Source organism: Erpetoichthys calabaricus, chromosome 2 (assembly GCF_900747795.2).
Source record: "Erpetoichthys calabaricus chromosome 2, fErpCal1.3, whole genome shotgun sequence".
Lineage (NCBI taxonomy): Eukaryota > Metazoa > Chordata > Cladistia > Polypteriformes > Polypteridae > Erpetoichthys > Erpetoichthys calabaricus.
Genome location: NC_041395.2, coordinates 120552715 through 120567837, shown reverse-complemented (window position 1 = coordinate 120567837; position 15123 = coordinate 120552715). Strand labels below are relative to the sequence as shown.

The following is a 15123-nucleotide window of genomic DNA, read 5'->3' as shown; positions in this document are numbered from 1 at the left end:
CACTGTGTTCCCATGTTTAATAACATGCTTTAACTCCTATCATCATGAAAATGATATCAAGTATATATCTCAGTATTTTAATTATTCAGACAGCAGTAATATCATGAATGTAATGGATTCTGTGTCCTGTCGGCGGAAGAGAAAGCCCGGAAGCATGTAGTGATTCACACACATAGAGCACATAGAAAATCAAATACAAAACAAAGCATCTAACGTGCTACTTTAGTTACGATGGGATTGAGAAACTAGTAAATTAAACGATTTAGGATGAAGTTTATGATGTTCTACTTTAATGACAAAATAAACTACGTGAATAAAGTGGAAATTTAGAGATTAAAGTTGACATTTCGTGCTTTTTTCCCCACTGTGTGCCTTTTTTTTTCTTTGTACCTTATAAGCTTTCATGTGACACTCAGACGGTGGGCTACGACTCGTCTTTTCACGGCGACTTTGATATCTGACGTCTTTTTTATTTCATGTGCGACTTTGTGAACATGAGCTTTCCAGTTTCTCCGACACTCTTTGTCACTCGATCAACTTCCTTTTGTTGATTATATCACTGTTTAAATCAACAAATAGTACGTTTTTCCTTGCCTCCACTTGGTATTCGCTGAAATTCTTCTATTTTTCCCCCGTGCTTTTGCCATTGCCTTTTCACAGAAGGCTGAGCTTAAGGGCTATTTATATTGATTTGCATATTCAAAGAGGCATAATTCTGGGAGGAGTTGGGGCGGGGCAGCAGGTGCATGCACATGTGTTACTTTTCACCCTGACCGGGATTAATGGAGCAAAAGAACGTGGAAGTTGGCATTCGCACAGATTTATGCATCTGGATTTTTTTGTGCGTAAGCACATTTCTGCTTTTGTGCTTACGTCATGTTATAGTGTGAATTCTATGCACGGTGTTATGCATGAGGCCCCAGGCCTGGAGGGCCGCAGTGGCTGCATGTTTTCATTCTAACCCTATTCCTATTAGTAGAGATATTTCTAGGGAAAAGAATTAAAAATAATCCAAAACTTACCAAGTGCCAGTGCTTTCCTATAGTTGGCATTTTCCTCTATGCCCAACCATGTTTAATTTAATTTAATATAATTTTATGTAATATTAGCCACAATACCTGTCAAAGACAAGTAATAGAATAATTTTAAAAATATTTGCCATCTCTTACCCTACATGTACTATTACATTAGTATTACATTTCCAATGTATTCACATGTGTCTGAATATATCTTAACTGACGCGCCTTCTCTCGAGTGTATTCCTGTAAAGCCTTCTTTTCAGACTCGTTATTTTTGAGGTGTCTTTCCATCTTTGAAGATGACTTTTTCAGTGTGCACCTTTACTTCTCATGCATCTCACACTCACATTTCCTCTTTTGTCATGTCACCAAAGCTAAACTGACCAATCACACCAAAGCAAAACTGGCCAATCAGATTACCCAGAGGAAAAGGACATACAGACTCAAGTACTAATTTTATTATATAGAAGATAATTAATTTGTTTAATTGCTCACAGTTCATTTAACATGGTTTACTATACAATGTTAAATGGCCAGTGGTACCAGCTGCACCCTTGTATTATTCTCTTTCATGCTATTAGTACTCCTGATAGGCTATCTCTCCAAGTGCATGCTGGGACAAATTGGCCTGTCCTCAGCTGACAAATTAAGGAGCTTTAAGCCTGTTTAGTCTCAAGCAGAGGAGACTTCATAGGGACCAAATTGAGGTCTACAGAATCCTCAAAGGTGTTGATATAGTATGAAGTTGATCAGTTAAATATAGTATTAACTTAAGCATTTGAGGACAGTGATGGAAATTAAGAGGTGGAAGTCGTTAAGCAATTCTTCAAACAAAGCTCCTGGAAATCTGAAAACTCAACCATGTTTAAAAGATACTTGGACACTTTATCAGTTAGCAAACCAATGAACTTCATGGGCTGGATGGTTGCCTCACATTTGCCAGACTTGTGATGTTCTTATAACTGATCATTTGATGTAATGGAAGCAGTATTTTTGTTCCAACTAATTTTTATACTTCCTGTTAGTGTGTTATATTATCTTTTAGTAACTTGGCTATTCATGGAGCATTCTAAGGAAACATGTTGTGAAAAGTGCTTAATTAAAGAAAATTTCAGTTATTACTTTGAGTAGAGTTTAAGCACAGTGTAACATTAAGGCACATTACAAAAGTCACCAGTATTCCAGACTCCACTCTAAATTCCATTTTAGCAGTTTCTGAATGTTTTAAAATTTTTTCTTATGACAATTTCTAGCATACATAGTGTTACCCAAACTTTTTCTGCCAAAAGCTTGATTTTACATTTTACTGTAAAGGATAGGATAGTTGTTTCAGCATTTGAGAGGCCTGGAATGGTCTCTGTGAAGGCTCAACTGATCCCCTCAGGCACAGCTCTTGTATCCCAAACTAGGCTATTTAACAGTTCAGAACTGGCCTAATGGTAAGCAGCATAAATATCTAAAATACCCAGGTAAAATTGTCTACAATAATATTTTTGTCACAAATGCCTGCTTCTATGCCACTATACTGTACCCCCTAAAACTAAAAATATATATGCAAATACTTGTGCAAGTTGCAGGTTCAATTAATGCTGCTAAAAACTGCATTATTTCAGCACTATTACTGGGTGTGTTGAATTTAACCAGAACTGAGCCCTTGAATCTGAGGCTCAGTCCGGTAATTTCTTTCACTATTTTTTTTATTGATAATTTACCCCAGTTGAAATGATTCAATTGTTACACCTGTGTCTTGACAATACTGCGGTGGGCTGGTGCCCTGCCCGAGATTTGTTCCTTGGCTGTTTATACTGTATATGCTCTGTCTGCTCCAGCAGACCCCCGTGACCCTACGTAAGGATATAGCAGGTTGAATAATGACTGACAGACTGACCCAAGCTGGAGTGCTTACAGCAGTGGTGCAAATGAATGTTTCCAATAACTTGGGCTTGCCATGATCACTGAGATCTTTAGACTCTTGTTTAACCATTACAGATCTTAAACACACATGCATCAGTCATCAGCGGTCAAGTAGTTGGTCTTCATATACTGCCCAACATTCTAGACATGCACATTACCAGAAGTGTAGCTATCTTAGCTTGGGGATGCCACTGCCTATAATAACCAATCTTGTCTGCTGCCTGTTTAGATACATCAGCCATGAAGCAATTTAATGTCATCTATTAACAATGTTTGACCATATCCACCTGGTATCAGCATCTTTCTCTGGCGGCCCAAGTCCCTACACCTTTCATCAATAAGATGTTTTTTGGCAATCAGGCATGCCAGCAGTAGTGGCACAATGCTAAACCATTTGGCATCTGTATGTATCTATGTGAGACCCCCTGCTGCTTGTACCGCCAATTAGTGAAATTCTACTAGATTGCAACCACCCCCAGGGGTGGCCGTGTTCTGCACTCACGCGTCACGTCTTCTGTACACAGTTGTTCTTGCAAATTGTACAACTACTTATGGATGCTGTTTTTGTTTTCTGACACAAAGTGAATTTTATGAAGAGTCTTAAAAACTAATCTGAAAGCTGCGATACACTCCAGTCACCCCAAATTCATCCAGTCACACTCATCCATGCCTCTCCTACACGAATGATCTCCACCAAGACATAGAATATGAAACAAAGTTTTAGATTTCTTTATTTTACATATCTGTACATAAAATTTTTCAAATAAGTTGTTGAATACAATTGAATGAAATGATATTAACACACTTATATTTAAAACGACTTGTGTCAGAAAGTCAACATTCACAAAATGTTGAAACTGATTAAAGTGAACTTATTACCAAAAAAAGCTACAACTTTACTACAAGGCAGGCATGTCTCCTTTGACTTGTTTAGCACCTTCAAATAAAAGTTTCTCTTTTGTTTTAAACTACAAGTTGTGCAGAATAAAAAGAGGTCAACGTTAAAATACTGATGAACTTAAAACTCCTAAAATTCATAAGTTAGTTCTTAGACAACATTTTATTCTTAACCATTTTATCCTAATTTTTTTTTTGTATACTTTCTTTGTACTTTGGTGGTGTGCATGTGTGTACATTTTATACATGCTGTATATTTATACTGTATATGCTCTGTATGTATATATAAATACATAAATATATACATACACACTCCAACATAGCATATATAAATCTAACACACAGACACACAGAGAGTATTTGACATTTGTCTTTTTGCATATTAAATGCCCAATTTTTTTCAGTAGTAAATGGAACGAGTTATGACAAGTTATGAAGGTGCAAGGCCAGTTACTGAAAGCACAGACAGCTTCAGACAGTATCAATGACTAACACTGACTTTTTCTTGAAGTGTACCATCTTGAGTATCAGCATTTGTACAATCACAAAAGCAAATTAAAATCTAGCCTTGCTTGTTTGTCCTTCTAATGGCTCTTCATAAACATATGCTTGCTTCATTTGGACAGGGTTTTCTCTGTCATGTACTTCTGCTGACTCTCGGCATGCCTAAGAGAGAGAAATATGAAACTAATGAATTATAAATAGTCACTTCAGATCCAAAATGATCTTCATATCACAGAATAACTTTCAACAATGATTTGGGCCACAACATTTATTTTTGCATTTCATGACCTCACAAAGGTTTGTCTAAAACATTTCCACGTTTCATCATTAAGGATAAATGTCAATGCACTTTAGTTATCACAGTGTCAAGAAAACACTCAATACTGCTTGTTCATTTTCTTCTTATATTATTTTTTTACAGCTTCAAACAAGTTTTACTGTCATATTTTTATTTTTATAAGAAATGTAATGAGGTATGTATGATTGTATTCTAAAATATATGGTTCCTGCCTTATTCCTGATGCTTCTGGGATTGGGTTTAGCCTTCTTTAATTTTATGTTGGACTAATCAGTGTCAGAAAATCAATGAATGAGCCACAGAATGTATATGTCTCTTAGCCAATAATGCACAAGAGTCAAATTTTACTCCTACTAAAGTTGCTTATTTCAGTTCAAAGCCAGGGTACGCACTACTTCTTCGTCTTCCCTCTTCACCTTTTCCCGCTTCTATGTGGGGTCAATGTGCTTGTTCAGCCTTCTCTTAGCAGTTCCGTCTTGCATCTTCTTGCCAGTCAAGCCGTTTTCCTTCAGATCTTCTTTTACTTTATCCATCCACCTCAGCTTTGGCCTCCCTCGCTTTCTGTTCCCCTATACCTCCATTCCCATCATTCTTTTGCCCACATATTAATTGTCACTTCTCGTCACAGTTCCACATCACATCAACCTACTTTCCTGTACTTTCTTAGATATTTCTTCCCTTTTGTTTTACCTCTGAATGTCTCATTTCTTATTCTGTCCTTTTTTGTAAATCCACACAACCACCTCAACATTCTCAATTCTACCACATTCTTCTTCTGTGCTCCTTTTACTGCCCATGTCTTAGCTCCATATATCATTGCTGGTCTTTCCGCTATCTTAAAAACCTTACGTTTAGCATTTGCTTTAGTTCTTCGATCACACAATACTCCTGATACCTTCTTCTAATTGTTCTATCCACACTGCACTCTATGGGTTATCTCTGCATCTAATTTTCCATCTCGGGCTACCACTGATCCTAGATATTTAAATGTATGCACTCTTTTCAATAGCTCTCTCTGAAGATGCTAACTTGTGATTCCTGGTCATCATTAAACCTAATTTATTCTGTCTCCTTCCTGTTTATCTTGAACCCTCTATCTTCCAAAGCCCTTCTACATTCTTCCAACTTCCTCTCCCCTTCCATTTTTCTGGTGCTACGCAGCACAATGCCATCAGCAAAAAGTATGCACCAGGGGGATTGGTCTTTTATCCCATGACTCAATGCATCCATAACCAGATCAAAGAGATGAAGCCTTAAATAAGATCCCTGGCACAGACCTACTCTAACTGTGATCTACTCTGTTACTCCAACACTGCTTTTAACACAAGTCCTCACTCCTTCATTCATACCCTGAAAAATCCTCACATACTTCTCTGGTACTCCTTTCTTTGGCATAATACCAAACTGCTCCTTTCCTGTGCCTAAGTCTTCACTCTATAAACCTTTCCCAAATTTTTAATTATGTGTGACATCTGCTTTATCCCCTCTATAGTTTTCACAATCCTGAATATTGCCCTCCTGCTTATAAATGGGAACAATCACACTGTTTGTCTCTCAGCTATTCTCTCCTGTTCATAGGTCTTCTGCATTAGATCCCGCAACACATCTTCTCCCCCTTCTGCTGGGATTTTATCCTGTCCTGTTGCCTTTCCATTTTTCATTCTTTTCAATGCCTGCTTTACTTTCTCTCTCCTTATTATTGGTACTACACCTTCATTTGGGCCTCCAGCTCTAAATACTACCCTTAGATTTTTTCATTCAAAAGCTTTTCCAGGTACCTCTTCTATCTATTTTTGATCCTATCATACACACAAGACCACACTTTGTTCATCCTTTCCAACCATGTTCTTAACCTTCGCTATTCCAAAATTCATCCTCTGTCCCTCTTTTGTCTCCATACACTGCAAATATTAAGATAATGCAACAAATATCTGTTGATGCAGTGCCAGTTTGCCCTCAGGCCCATTCCCACACATCCTGATTCATTCATATCAGGCCAATTTATAGTCCTCAACTAACATCTAACACACATGGGAGGAAACTGAAACCCAGAGAAAACCCAAGGTAGGCAGAGCTGTGGTCTTCCCGCTCAAGAAGTGTGTTTGAATCTGGACTGTCTATATGGCATATGCACGTTCTGCTCATGTGTTTGTGTTTTCTTGCTATATTCAACATTTGTTCTTACCATTTTTGTTTAGTGTCTGAGTCAGAGCAGATTGCAAATAACAAGAATGTTTAAATATATGGAGTTGCTCATTCCATAATATTAGCTCTGCAGTGTGGTTGATAAAGCAGCAGCTATTTCAAAATGTTTTAAAAGAAAAATAAAAGCAAAGAAAATTTTGGAGTACTCATCCATTCTTGTGAATAAGATTTTTTGCTGAAATTCATAGGAAAACCAAACACATCCTGATACTGTATATCTGATTCTGAATACTGTAAACAAGACCATTTAAATGAAGCCTTTAAGTAATTTCAGGAAGTTAGATGCCAGTTAAGAAATTACTCTCTGTGAGAACTAGTAGTCACAGTCATCATGCCACACTGACTTTGCTCTATCTCTTGTTAAAGATAAAATCATTTTTATTCCAAACTGTAAAATAATTCTGAATGTGCTGCTGCACAAGGCCAATGACTGGTTTTGTCTGAGTACACATTTTTCTACCTGGTTAAATCCTCGATGTCCACCAGCATGGCATCTTGCTCCATGTGAAGCTCATCTCTGATAAGTAGAAGCTGCACAAGTTCTTCATTTAAACCTGAGGGGAAAAAGGAAGAGAAAATATATATATATATTTTTTATTTTATATGTTGTATGTAGGGCGGCACGGTGGCGCAGTGGTAGCGCTGCTGCCTCGCAGTTAGGAGACCTGGGTTCGCTTCCCGGGTCCTCCTTGCATGGAGTTTGCATGTTCTCCCCGTGTCTGCGTGGGTTTCCTCCCACAGTCCAAAGACATGCAGGTTAGGTGGATTGGCGATTCTAAATTGGCCCTAGTGTGTGCTTGGTGTGTGTGTGTGTGTGTGTCCTGCGGTGGGTTGGCGCCCTGCCCCGGGATTGGTTCCCTGCCTTGCGCCCTGTGTTGGCTGGGATTGGCTCCAGCAGACCCCCGTGACCCTGTGTTCGGATTCAGCGGGTTGGAAAATGGATGGATGGATGGATGTTGTATGTAAGCTGTGTGTTCCTAAAACAAAAACGCCACTGACGACCTAAAAGCTTGCTTATAAACATCATATTACTAGATGCATAATTGTTAAGGCCATAAATCGACATGTTGTCCATGGCAAAGGACTAATAAAATGACATTAAAGAAATGTGCAAAGACATCAGACTGCCATATATTCCTTTTCCAAATTACTTCTTGATGTTCAGATAAAAATACTAGAAGCTTAAAAGTTGTGAGGAGCTTCCATGTAATATATAGAAGATCAAGAATCAAGAGAAAATAGTGTGAACTGGATCTGGCCGCTTAAAAAAGATTTATTAAATCAATGTCAAGTAAGCAGAGAGTAACACTATGTTAAGTGTGTTTGCACCGGAGATTTATTAATGTTCAGCACTCCAGGTAATCAAAGTCCAATCACACTTTTACCTTTTAGAGCAGCATTCACTCTTAGCAGACTTGTGGTCAGGTGTGCAAGGCTGCTTTTCGGACCCTAAATTGGCAAATGTTATGTTACCTGACAATGCAAGGAAGAACACTGCACAGAATGAACATCTGATACCAAAGGTCTGCAACATGTCACCCCTTACAAGTACTGCACCTTATCAGGAAATTAAAATTCATGACAGACAAGGAATGTTTATATTAGTCTCTGACACAATTTCAGACCAAACTGCCAGAAACCCCCACTAGCAGTAGTTGTGCAACTCATTTAATACATTTTTATCTGAACAGCATTTTCCACAATTGATTTCCTAGATCTTTATTATTAAAATCTTATATAAATATTCTTAAGAACTGTAGACTGACTTCTAAGGTATCAATTCTCTCTAAAGATTTAGGGAAAAATGTAATAATGCAAATCATTTCTTATGTCGGACTCTTCAGTATACTATACCCTCACTCCCTCATTCATCATTTTAAGATCTCCTTTCTCTAGCTTATGGCTACTGCAAAATTTAGAGGAAATCTGAGCATGCAAGATGCAGAAAAGTCAGTTTGATTATTTGTACAAAACAAAACTGGCTATAGTCTCCTATACCTTCTTACAAGCCTAATGCCTACTGTAACCTCCTTATAAGATTAACTGCTGTAATTCTATAATATAATCACTACTAATTTTTAAGGAAAAAAGAATGCATTCCTGAATGACAACCAGTTTTTTTAAGTAACACCATACTGTATTCCATTAAAAAACACAATTGCTTGAATAGTTAATAAAAACACTTTCCCATCATTAAAGCCTCAAGAACACGTACATGTGTTTACCAGCTCACATTCACAGCTACTGTATTACGCAGTGTACACTTAGATTTTCATATTGTAGTGAAGCAGCACACCAGAACAGTTGAAAATACACATCGATTTGTATTTTCAGTTCAGCCAAGTGTAACATTAGTGCTATGACACGTGCATAATGTCATCAGCATTTTTCCTTTTGCAGATAGATGTGTAAAGCACTTGTGCAAGTAGCGGCCATCTGATTTGGGGTTCTCATGATTTTCAGAGCATATTTATATTAATATACACTATAGTAATTACATTTCCTTACAGTTCACTTGGAGAAAAGTGCTATATATAAACAGAACAGTTTTATGGCCCTCTGTAAGCTGAACAACTTAAATCACACACACATAAAACTGATCTTTATAACAAAACATAACTTCTAACAATTAAGTGTTGTTTTCAACTTTACATCTATTATATGTGCAGTCTTGCCAATACTTTTTATACCTCACTGACTGTACCCAGAAGATACTGCTCATTGTTTCCTGTGAGTTCCATTTGAATCATTAACCAGTAAAGAGTTGCATGGTTCTTTTCAACTAAATTGTTGAACTGAATTATTACTGGGACCACAAAAGCTTCTCCCTTTTACTGACTGCTTCCAGTTTGAACTGAATCATTCCCTGTGCACAAATCACTTTATACTTGTTCACTTTGATCATAAAAGTGTGCCAGCCGCTCATTTTTGATCTTTTCTAAAAGGTTGCTTGACTCCTCATATATAGTGAACCCTGCCTATCGTGGAAGTTACATTCAAGACCCATCAGCGATAGGTGAAAATCCGCGATATAGAAAGACCATATAAATTAACATTTTTTTTTAGTTTAAACCTTAAAATACCCCTCCCACTCGCTTTAAACACATGTAAACTTATTAAAACACATTTTGTAAACACACATGATATGTGGATGTCGGGCTAAGGATATGAGTAACATCTCTCTATTATAAAAAAATCTTGGCAGGGAGACAAGACATGATCTTCTCGGAAGACAATCTGACGTCCTATGAGACAGAAGGACAGCTGCTGTACAGGCTTTTAAATGATCGACGCGCAGGGTGACAAGCAGAACATGCACCTTGGCAGAAGCAGCACAAAGCCAGTAGCTGATCCGTCTGCTTCTCCATAGCATGTGTTAGGCCACTTTCCCCCCCACCCCTACACAACGCGAGAGGGAGAGATGCAAAGTGGCAGGAGCGTAGCGCACCTCCAGGGGGGTTGTGCGAAGCAATCGAGGCCAGATCATCTCGGAGAGGCACTTTGACGACACGCCCTACTTACAAACAATTTAAAACAAGTTCAAGGACATCTAACCTAGCAATTGTTGGAATGCTTTTGGCAGACATACTTCAGGTGCTCCCAGCTCTTAAAACAATGGCAAGCAGAACACGCAGCCTGCGAGCAACAGCTGCAGCAGACCAGCAGATGATCCAAGCGCATCTCCTTAGCGTGCGTTCAGCCCTTGGGACGTGCTATTCTGGAGCTGTAATCGATTTGCCTGTGGTGTGTGAGAAGCCCGTTGCAGTTTACGGCGTTCATTGTTTGTATTGAGCCTTGCCCGTTTTTGTATGTGTGTTAGTGTGGTCGTGGGTCTGAATCATCCTTTTTGTGTACGTTTCGCGTGCTATGTCCGTAGTCTGTCCCATTTCGTGTCCAATGGGCTTTGTGTGGCGCTCGCGGCTTCTTTTTTTTTGTGTGCTGGGGGCTTGATGCCGGAGTTTTTATTTCTGTTAGTGGAGGAGGTGTTTGTGTGTCGTGGGGCTGAATTGTCCTTTTTGTGTGCGAACCGTTTCATGTGCTATGTGGCGCCTGCGTGTGACTCCTTTGTTTTTGGTGTTCTAGGGGCGCGTGGCCTCATTTCTTATTTCAGTTACTGGAGGGGGGCGTTGGGTGTCGTGGGTCTCAATCCTCTTCTCTGTGTGTGTCCCGTTTCGTGTGCAATGGCTTCGTGCGTTTACTTTGCATTCCATCCAGCCGGTTTCCGTTGCTTGGAGGGTTTACCATTCTCAGTTAGTAATATGGATAGAAATATGTAAGTGACCATGTTGTTCTATAAAGTAAAGCTGGTTTGTTCACTGTGGTTTATTCACATTTTAAACAATGATGCTTCCATTAAACTATTTTTACAGTGAATATTATTCTAATCTGGTAAAATGATTAAAATCATAATTGTCAACTATGCTGTTGATAAAAACAAACAATGAGAAAAGCAAGCAAGAAAAATAACGTATGTAAATGAAGCTAAAAAATACATATACAATACAATCTTGAAGAATATGTTTAATGAATTTGAAGTCAACGCTGTTTTTCACAACAGTGGCATACATTAATTTCCCCTAGAAACTTGTATTGGCAACTGAAGCCTTTTTATAAAAAAAAAAAAAACTAATCTTCCTCAATGGTGGTCTACATGGTGGTGCCAAAGCCAACATTGAAACAAAACCCTTAAATCTTATAGAAATTACCTTTTTTTTTACATTTATAAATAGTTCTTCATTTAACAGCACAATTTGGTGGGGCAAATTAATGTATATCACAATGAAAAATAACGTTGACTTCAAAAATACTGAACTCACCCTTTAATTTCAACCAACATTTTTTTTTTTTTTACTTATTCTAAAAATGTTTTTTTTTTTTTTTTAACCTTGGTGCTTCTCTGTTCTCAAGGGCACACAGAACCAGTGTGAAAGACCAGCCAATGGAAAGATGTCACCCTCCAGTATGTAGCCTAAGTGAAGTTACAGTAGGTGGCAGTAGCGAGCACTGTTTCTTTGTCATACAACTGAAAGATCAGGGCTACCGAGCTCACCTGGAAGTTTTACTCCTAGACAGATGCTGGTAGTTTGGATGATTCTTGACAGTACAACAAAAACCTGTAACTATTACCTCCCAAAAGAATACAAACAGAAGCAGACACTGCAGTGCCATAATGGCAGTAAGAGCACTCTACTGAAATAACAGAAGTGAAAATGAAAGTAAGATTTTGTGGTCATGTGCAGTTAGACAGCTATCTGCTCATAAAGAACAGCCCTACATTTGTTACTTAGTTTTTCTCACTTAGTAAAATTTTTATGTGTTTTGCATATTTTTTATGTTCTGGCATCACAGAAGTATATGCAGTGCCTTCAGAAAGAATTTACACATTTTGTTGTGTTGCAGCCTTATATTAATATCATTTAAATTCATTTCCTCCTTATCAAACACCACTCAAGACCCCTGAATGATAAAGAGAAAACAGGATTTTTGGATTTTTTGCAAGTTTATTAAAAATACATATACATATAGTTACTAATGTCTATTGCACTTCTGAAGATTTAATATTATTTATTGTAAAGGCAAATTGACGATTTATATAGAATAAAATAGACTAATTGATCTACTGCAACCTTATGCTTTTGCAGATGCTCTGATCAACTGATCTCCATTTTGTGAAAAAAAAGGTCATGGAAGGTGCCCATATAGGAAGAGGGCCATATTGCTGAGTTTCCTGGGATACCTAGCTGGAAAAATCTAGTCATTTTAGCAAATAACAGTGGGTGAAGAAGGGGAAGAAATTTAAGAAAAGGTGAAAGTGACAGTTTCTATCTATCTATCTATCTATCTATCTATCTATCTATCTATCTATCTATCTATCTATCTATCTATCTATCTATCTATCTATCTATCTATCGTAAATAATTTGTGTAGGATATCCAGTTCCAACAGTGTAGATTTCATTTAAGGTTTTAGATGTCCTCCATTCCTGACCCACCTCTAGCAGGGCACACATTAATGGCGTATTAATTGTCAAGCTTTAAAATGCTATCCTTAAGTCTCAGAATAAGAATTTCTCTAGTAAGCTATTAAAGAGTAGGCATGAAGTTGGTTGATAATACATTAGAGAGTAATGCTTATTTTAAATGATGTGTATCATATTAAGCAGCAGAGTATAGATTTCCATATAATGATCGTCCAAAGTGAAAACTAAGATAATTATTTGATATTACTTCTTTTTCCAATGTTTTCATTTGCTAACTGAACGATGCTGATCTTCATTCAGAATGGCACTACTTAGACTGTAATACCGGTCGGCATATATTCAGTCAAATTCTCATTCAGTTTTCTTGGTCTTGTCATCAGAATGACATTATTTCAGAAAGCAAGACCATAAATAGAATACATATTCTGCCATGTGATTTATTTTGATAGCCATTCTTTTTCATTCATTAGATATATAGTAGATGTCAAAAACAACCATGTTTTATGTCTGATCCTATCAAGCTTTGTGTCTGATGATATGCTTGACTGGTTATTTTGGCTTCTAAAGTTTAACAACATGAACTAGATTTTCTGACACTTACATATGCAGTATCATTCTAGACCAGCTTTACAAGGGTTAAACAGTTGTTGTTTGTTTTGTTTTTTTCAGACTTTGGTCATTATCTTTTTATACAATTAAAAGGAAATGTAAATTATATTTAAAAGAATATAGTTCCAATGTTATACTGATATACACAAAACATTTCTGTATACACAAATAGTGAATTTAACAGTAAACAAATGGTATATAATAGTAAAGGAAATTTACATTTTATGGTCAGCAGTGGGTTCTACTAGAATGAAACTGGGTCTTTCAAAACTATGGACCTTAGTATTAGTTTATGTGGAATTCCTCAAAATGCTAGAGTGTAATATGTAGCTAAGGCACAGTAAGGTGTGGCAAAAGAAAAGAGTTTTAGGCTTCTAGGAAGAACTTTAGCACCAAAGCCTCTGAGCTTTATTCCCAGGACCCAAGAAGGTCTTCCAATGGAGCACCCAGAAGTAGTTCAGTACTGGAGCTTAAAAACCCCTTCTGGTTATAAGACTGCAATTTCAGAGTCTACAAAAGGCTTGGCTGGTGAGAAAAAGAGAGTTGAAGTGGACAGTGGGATGCTTAAGATGTTTGGTTGGGACACAAGACCTTCCACAGTTAGTCCCAGAAGCATTCGAATTTTTATTTTGACATTTCTGTATTGTTTGTGCTTGAACCCTTTGTTTATCCTTCCCTCACTTTTGCTGGAATAAAAAAGGGGGAAAAGTAAGTGGTACTAAAAAGAAACAGCTGGAGGAACACTTTGCAACGAATTAGATTAACTGGCAACAGGTCAGTACCATGATTGGGCATAAAAAGAGCATCTTAGAGGGGCAGAATCACTTAGAAGTAAAGATGGGCAGCGCTTACCAATGTGCAAAAAACCGTGTCTACAAATTGTGGAACAATTTCAGAATAATGTTCCTCAACATAAAATTGCAAAGTCTTTGAATATCTCATCATCTACATCATCTACAGTACAAAAATCTCTGTGCGCACAGGACAAGGCCGAAAATCAATATTGGATGCCTGTGATCTTTGGGCCCTCAGGCTCCACTGCATTAAAAACAGGGATGATTCTGTCATGGAAATCACTGCATTGGCTCAGGTACATTTCCAGAAATCATTGTCTGTGAACATTTCAATTAAATTAAATTCATTCTTTTATGGGTGCCGCACGATTTTATTGTTAGTCACATATGACCAACAAATTCTTAGTAAAAGAAAATATATATATTTTTTAATTTTATTTTTGAATAATTACAAAAACTTGACTTGCGTGGGAAGGTGATTTGACAGGAATGACACTAGCGAGAGAATGAAATTGAACCTATGAACTTAAAAGTGAAACATAACATTTATTCATGTTCATTTCTCATTTTTGAAAATCTTAACTAGTGAAACGTTACATGTGTGAAGTACTAGAAATGTACATTTGCCTATTACAGAATTGACCCTCAATTTTTCCTTAAAAAGCACAACACTTTATCCACTGAACAGAGTATTTCGCCAAATTTGTATATAAATGATGAAAAATTGGTAAAATTAAAAAAAAAAAAAAGATTTTGTGTACATTGGTCTCGAACCTTCGACCATTTGACCAATGCTGCTTAACTGTCATATTGAAGTAATCTGACAAAACTTCAATATCAATTAATTCGAATGATTTTTTTAAAATTAATTTGTCTACATTGGTCTTGAACCTTCAACTGTTT

At 37.2% G+C, this 15123-nt stretch overlaps 1 protein-coding gene across 7 annotated transcripts in view; it reads right to left on the bottom strand.

The window, feature by feature from the left end:
* Window positions 1-3639: 3639 nt before the first annotated feature.
* schip1 (schwannomin interacting protein 1) overlaps window positions 3640-15123 on the bottom strand; it is a 982269-nt gene continuing 970785 nt past the window's right edge. For all 7 annotated transcript variants that reach the window (XM_028794440.2, XM_028794442.2, XM_028794443.2 and 4 more), the window contains 2 exons: window positions 7298-7391; window positions 3640-4496 (listed from right to left, as the gene is read on the bottom strand). In XM_028794440.2, the coding sequence (XP_028650273.1) occupies window positions 4445-4496; window positions 7298-7391 (146 nt within the window). In that variant the 3' untranslated portion in view covers window positions 3640-4444. The remainder of the gene's footprint in view (window positions 4497-7297; window positions 7392-15123) is intronic.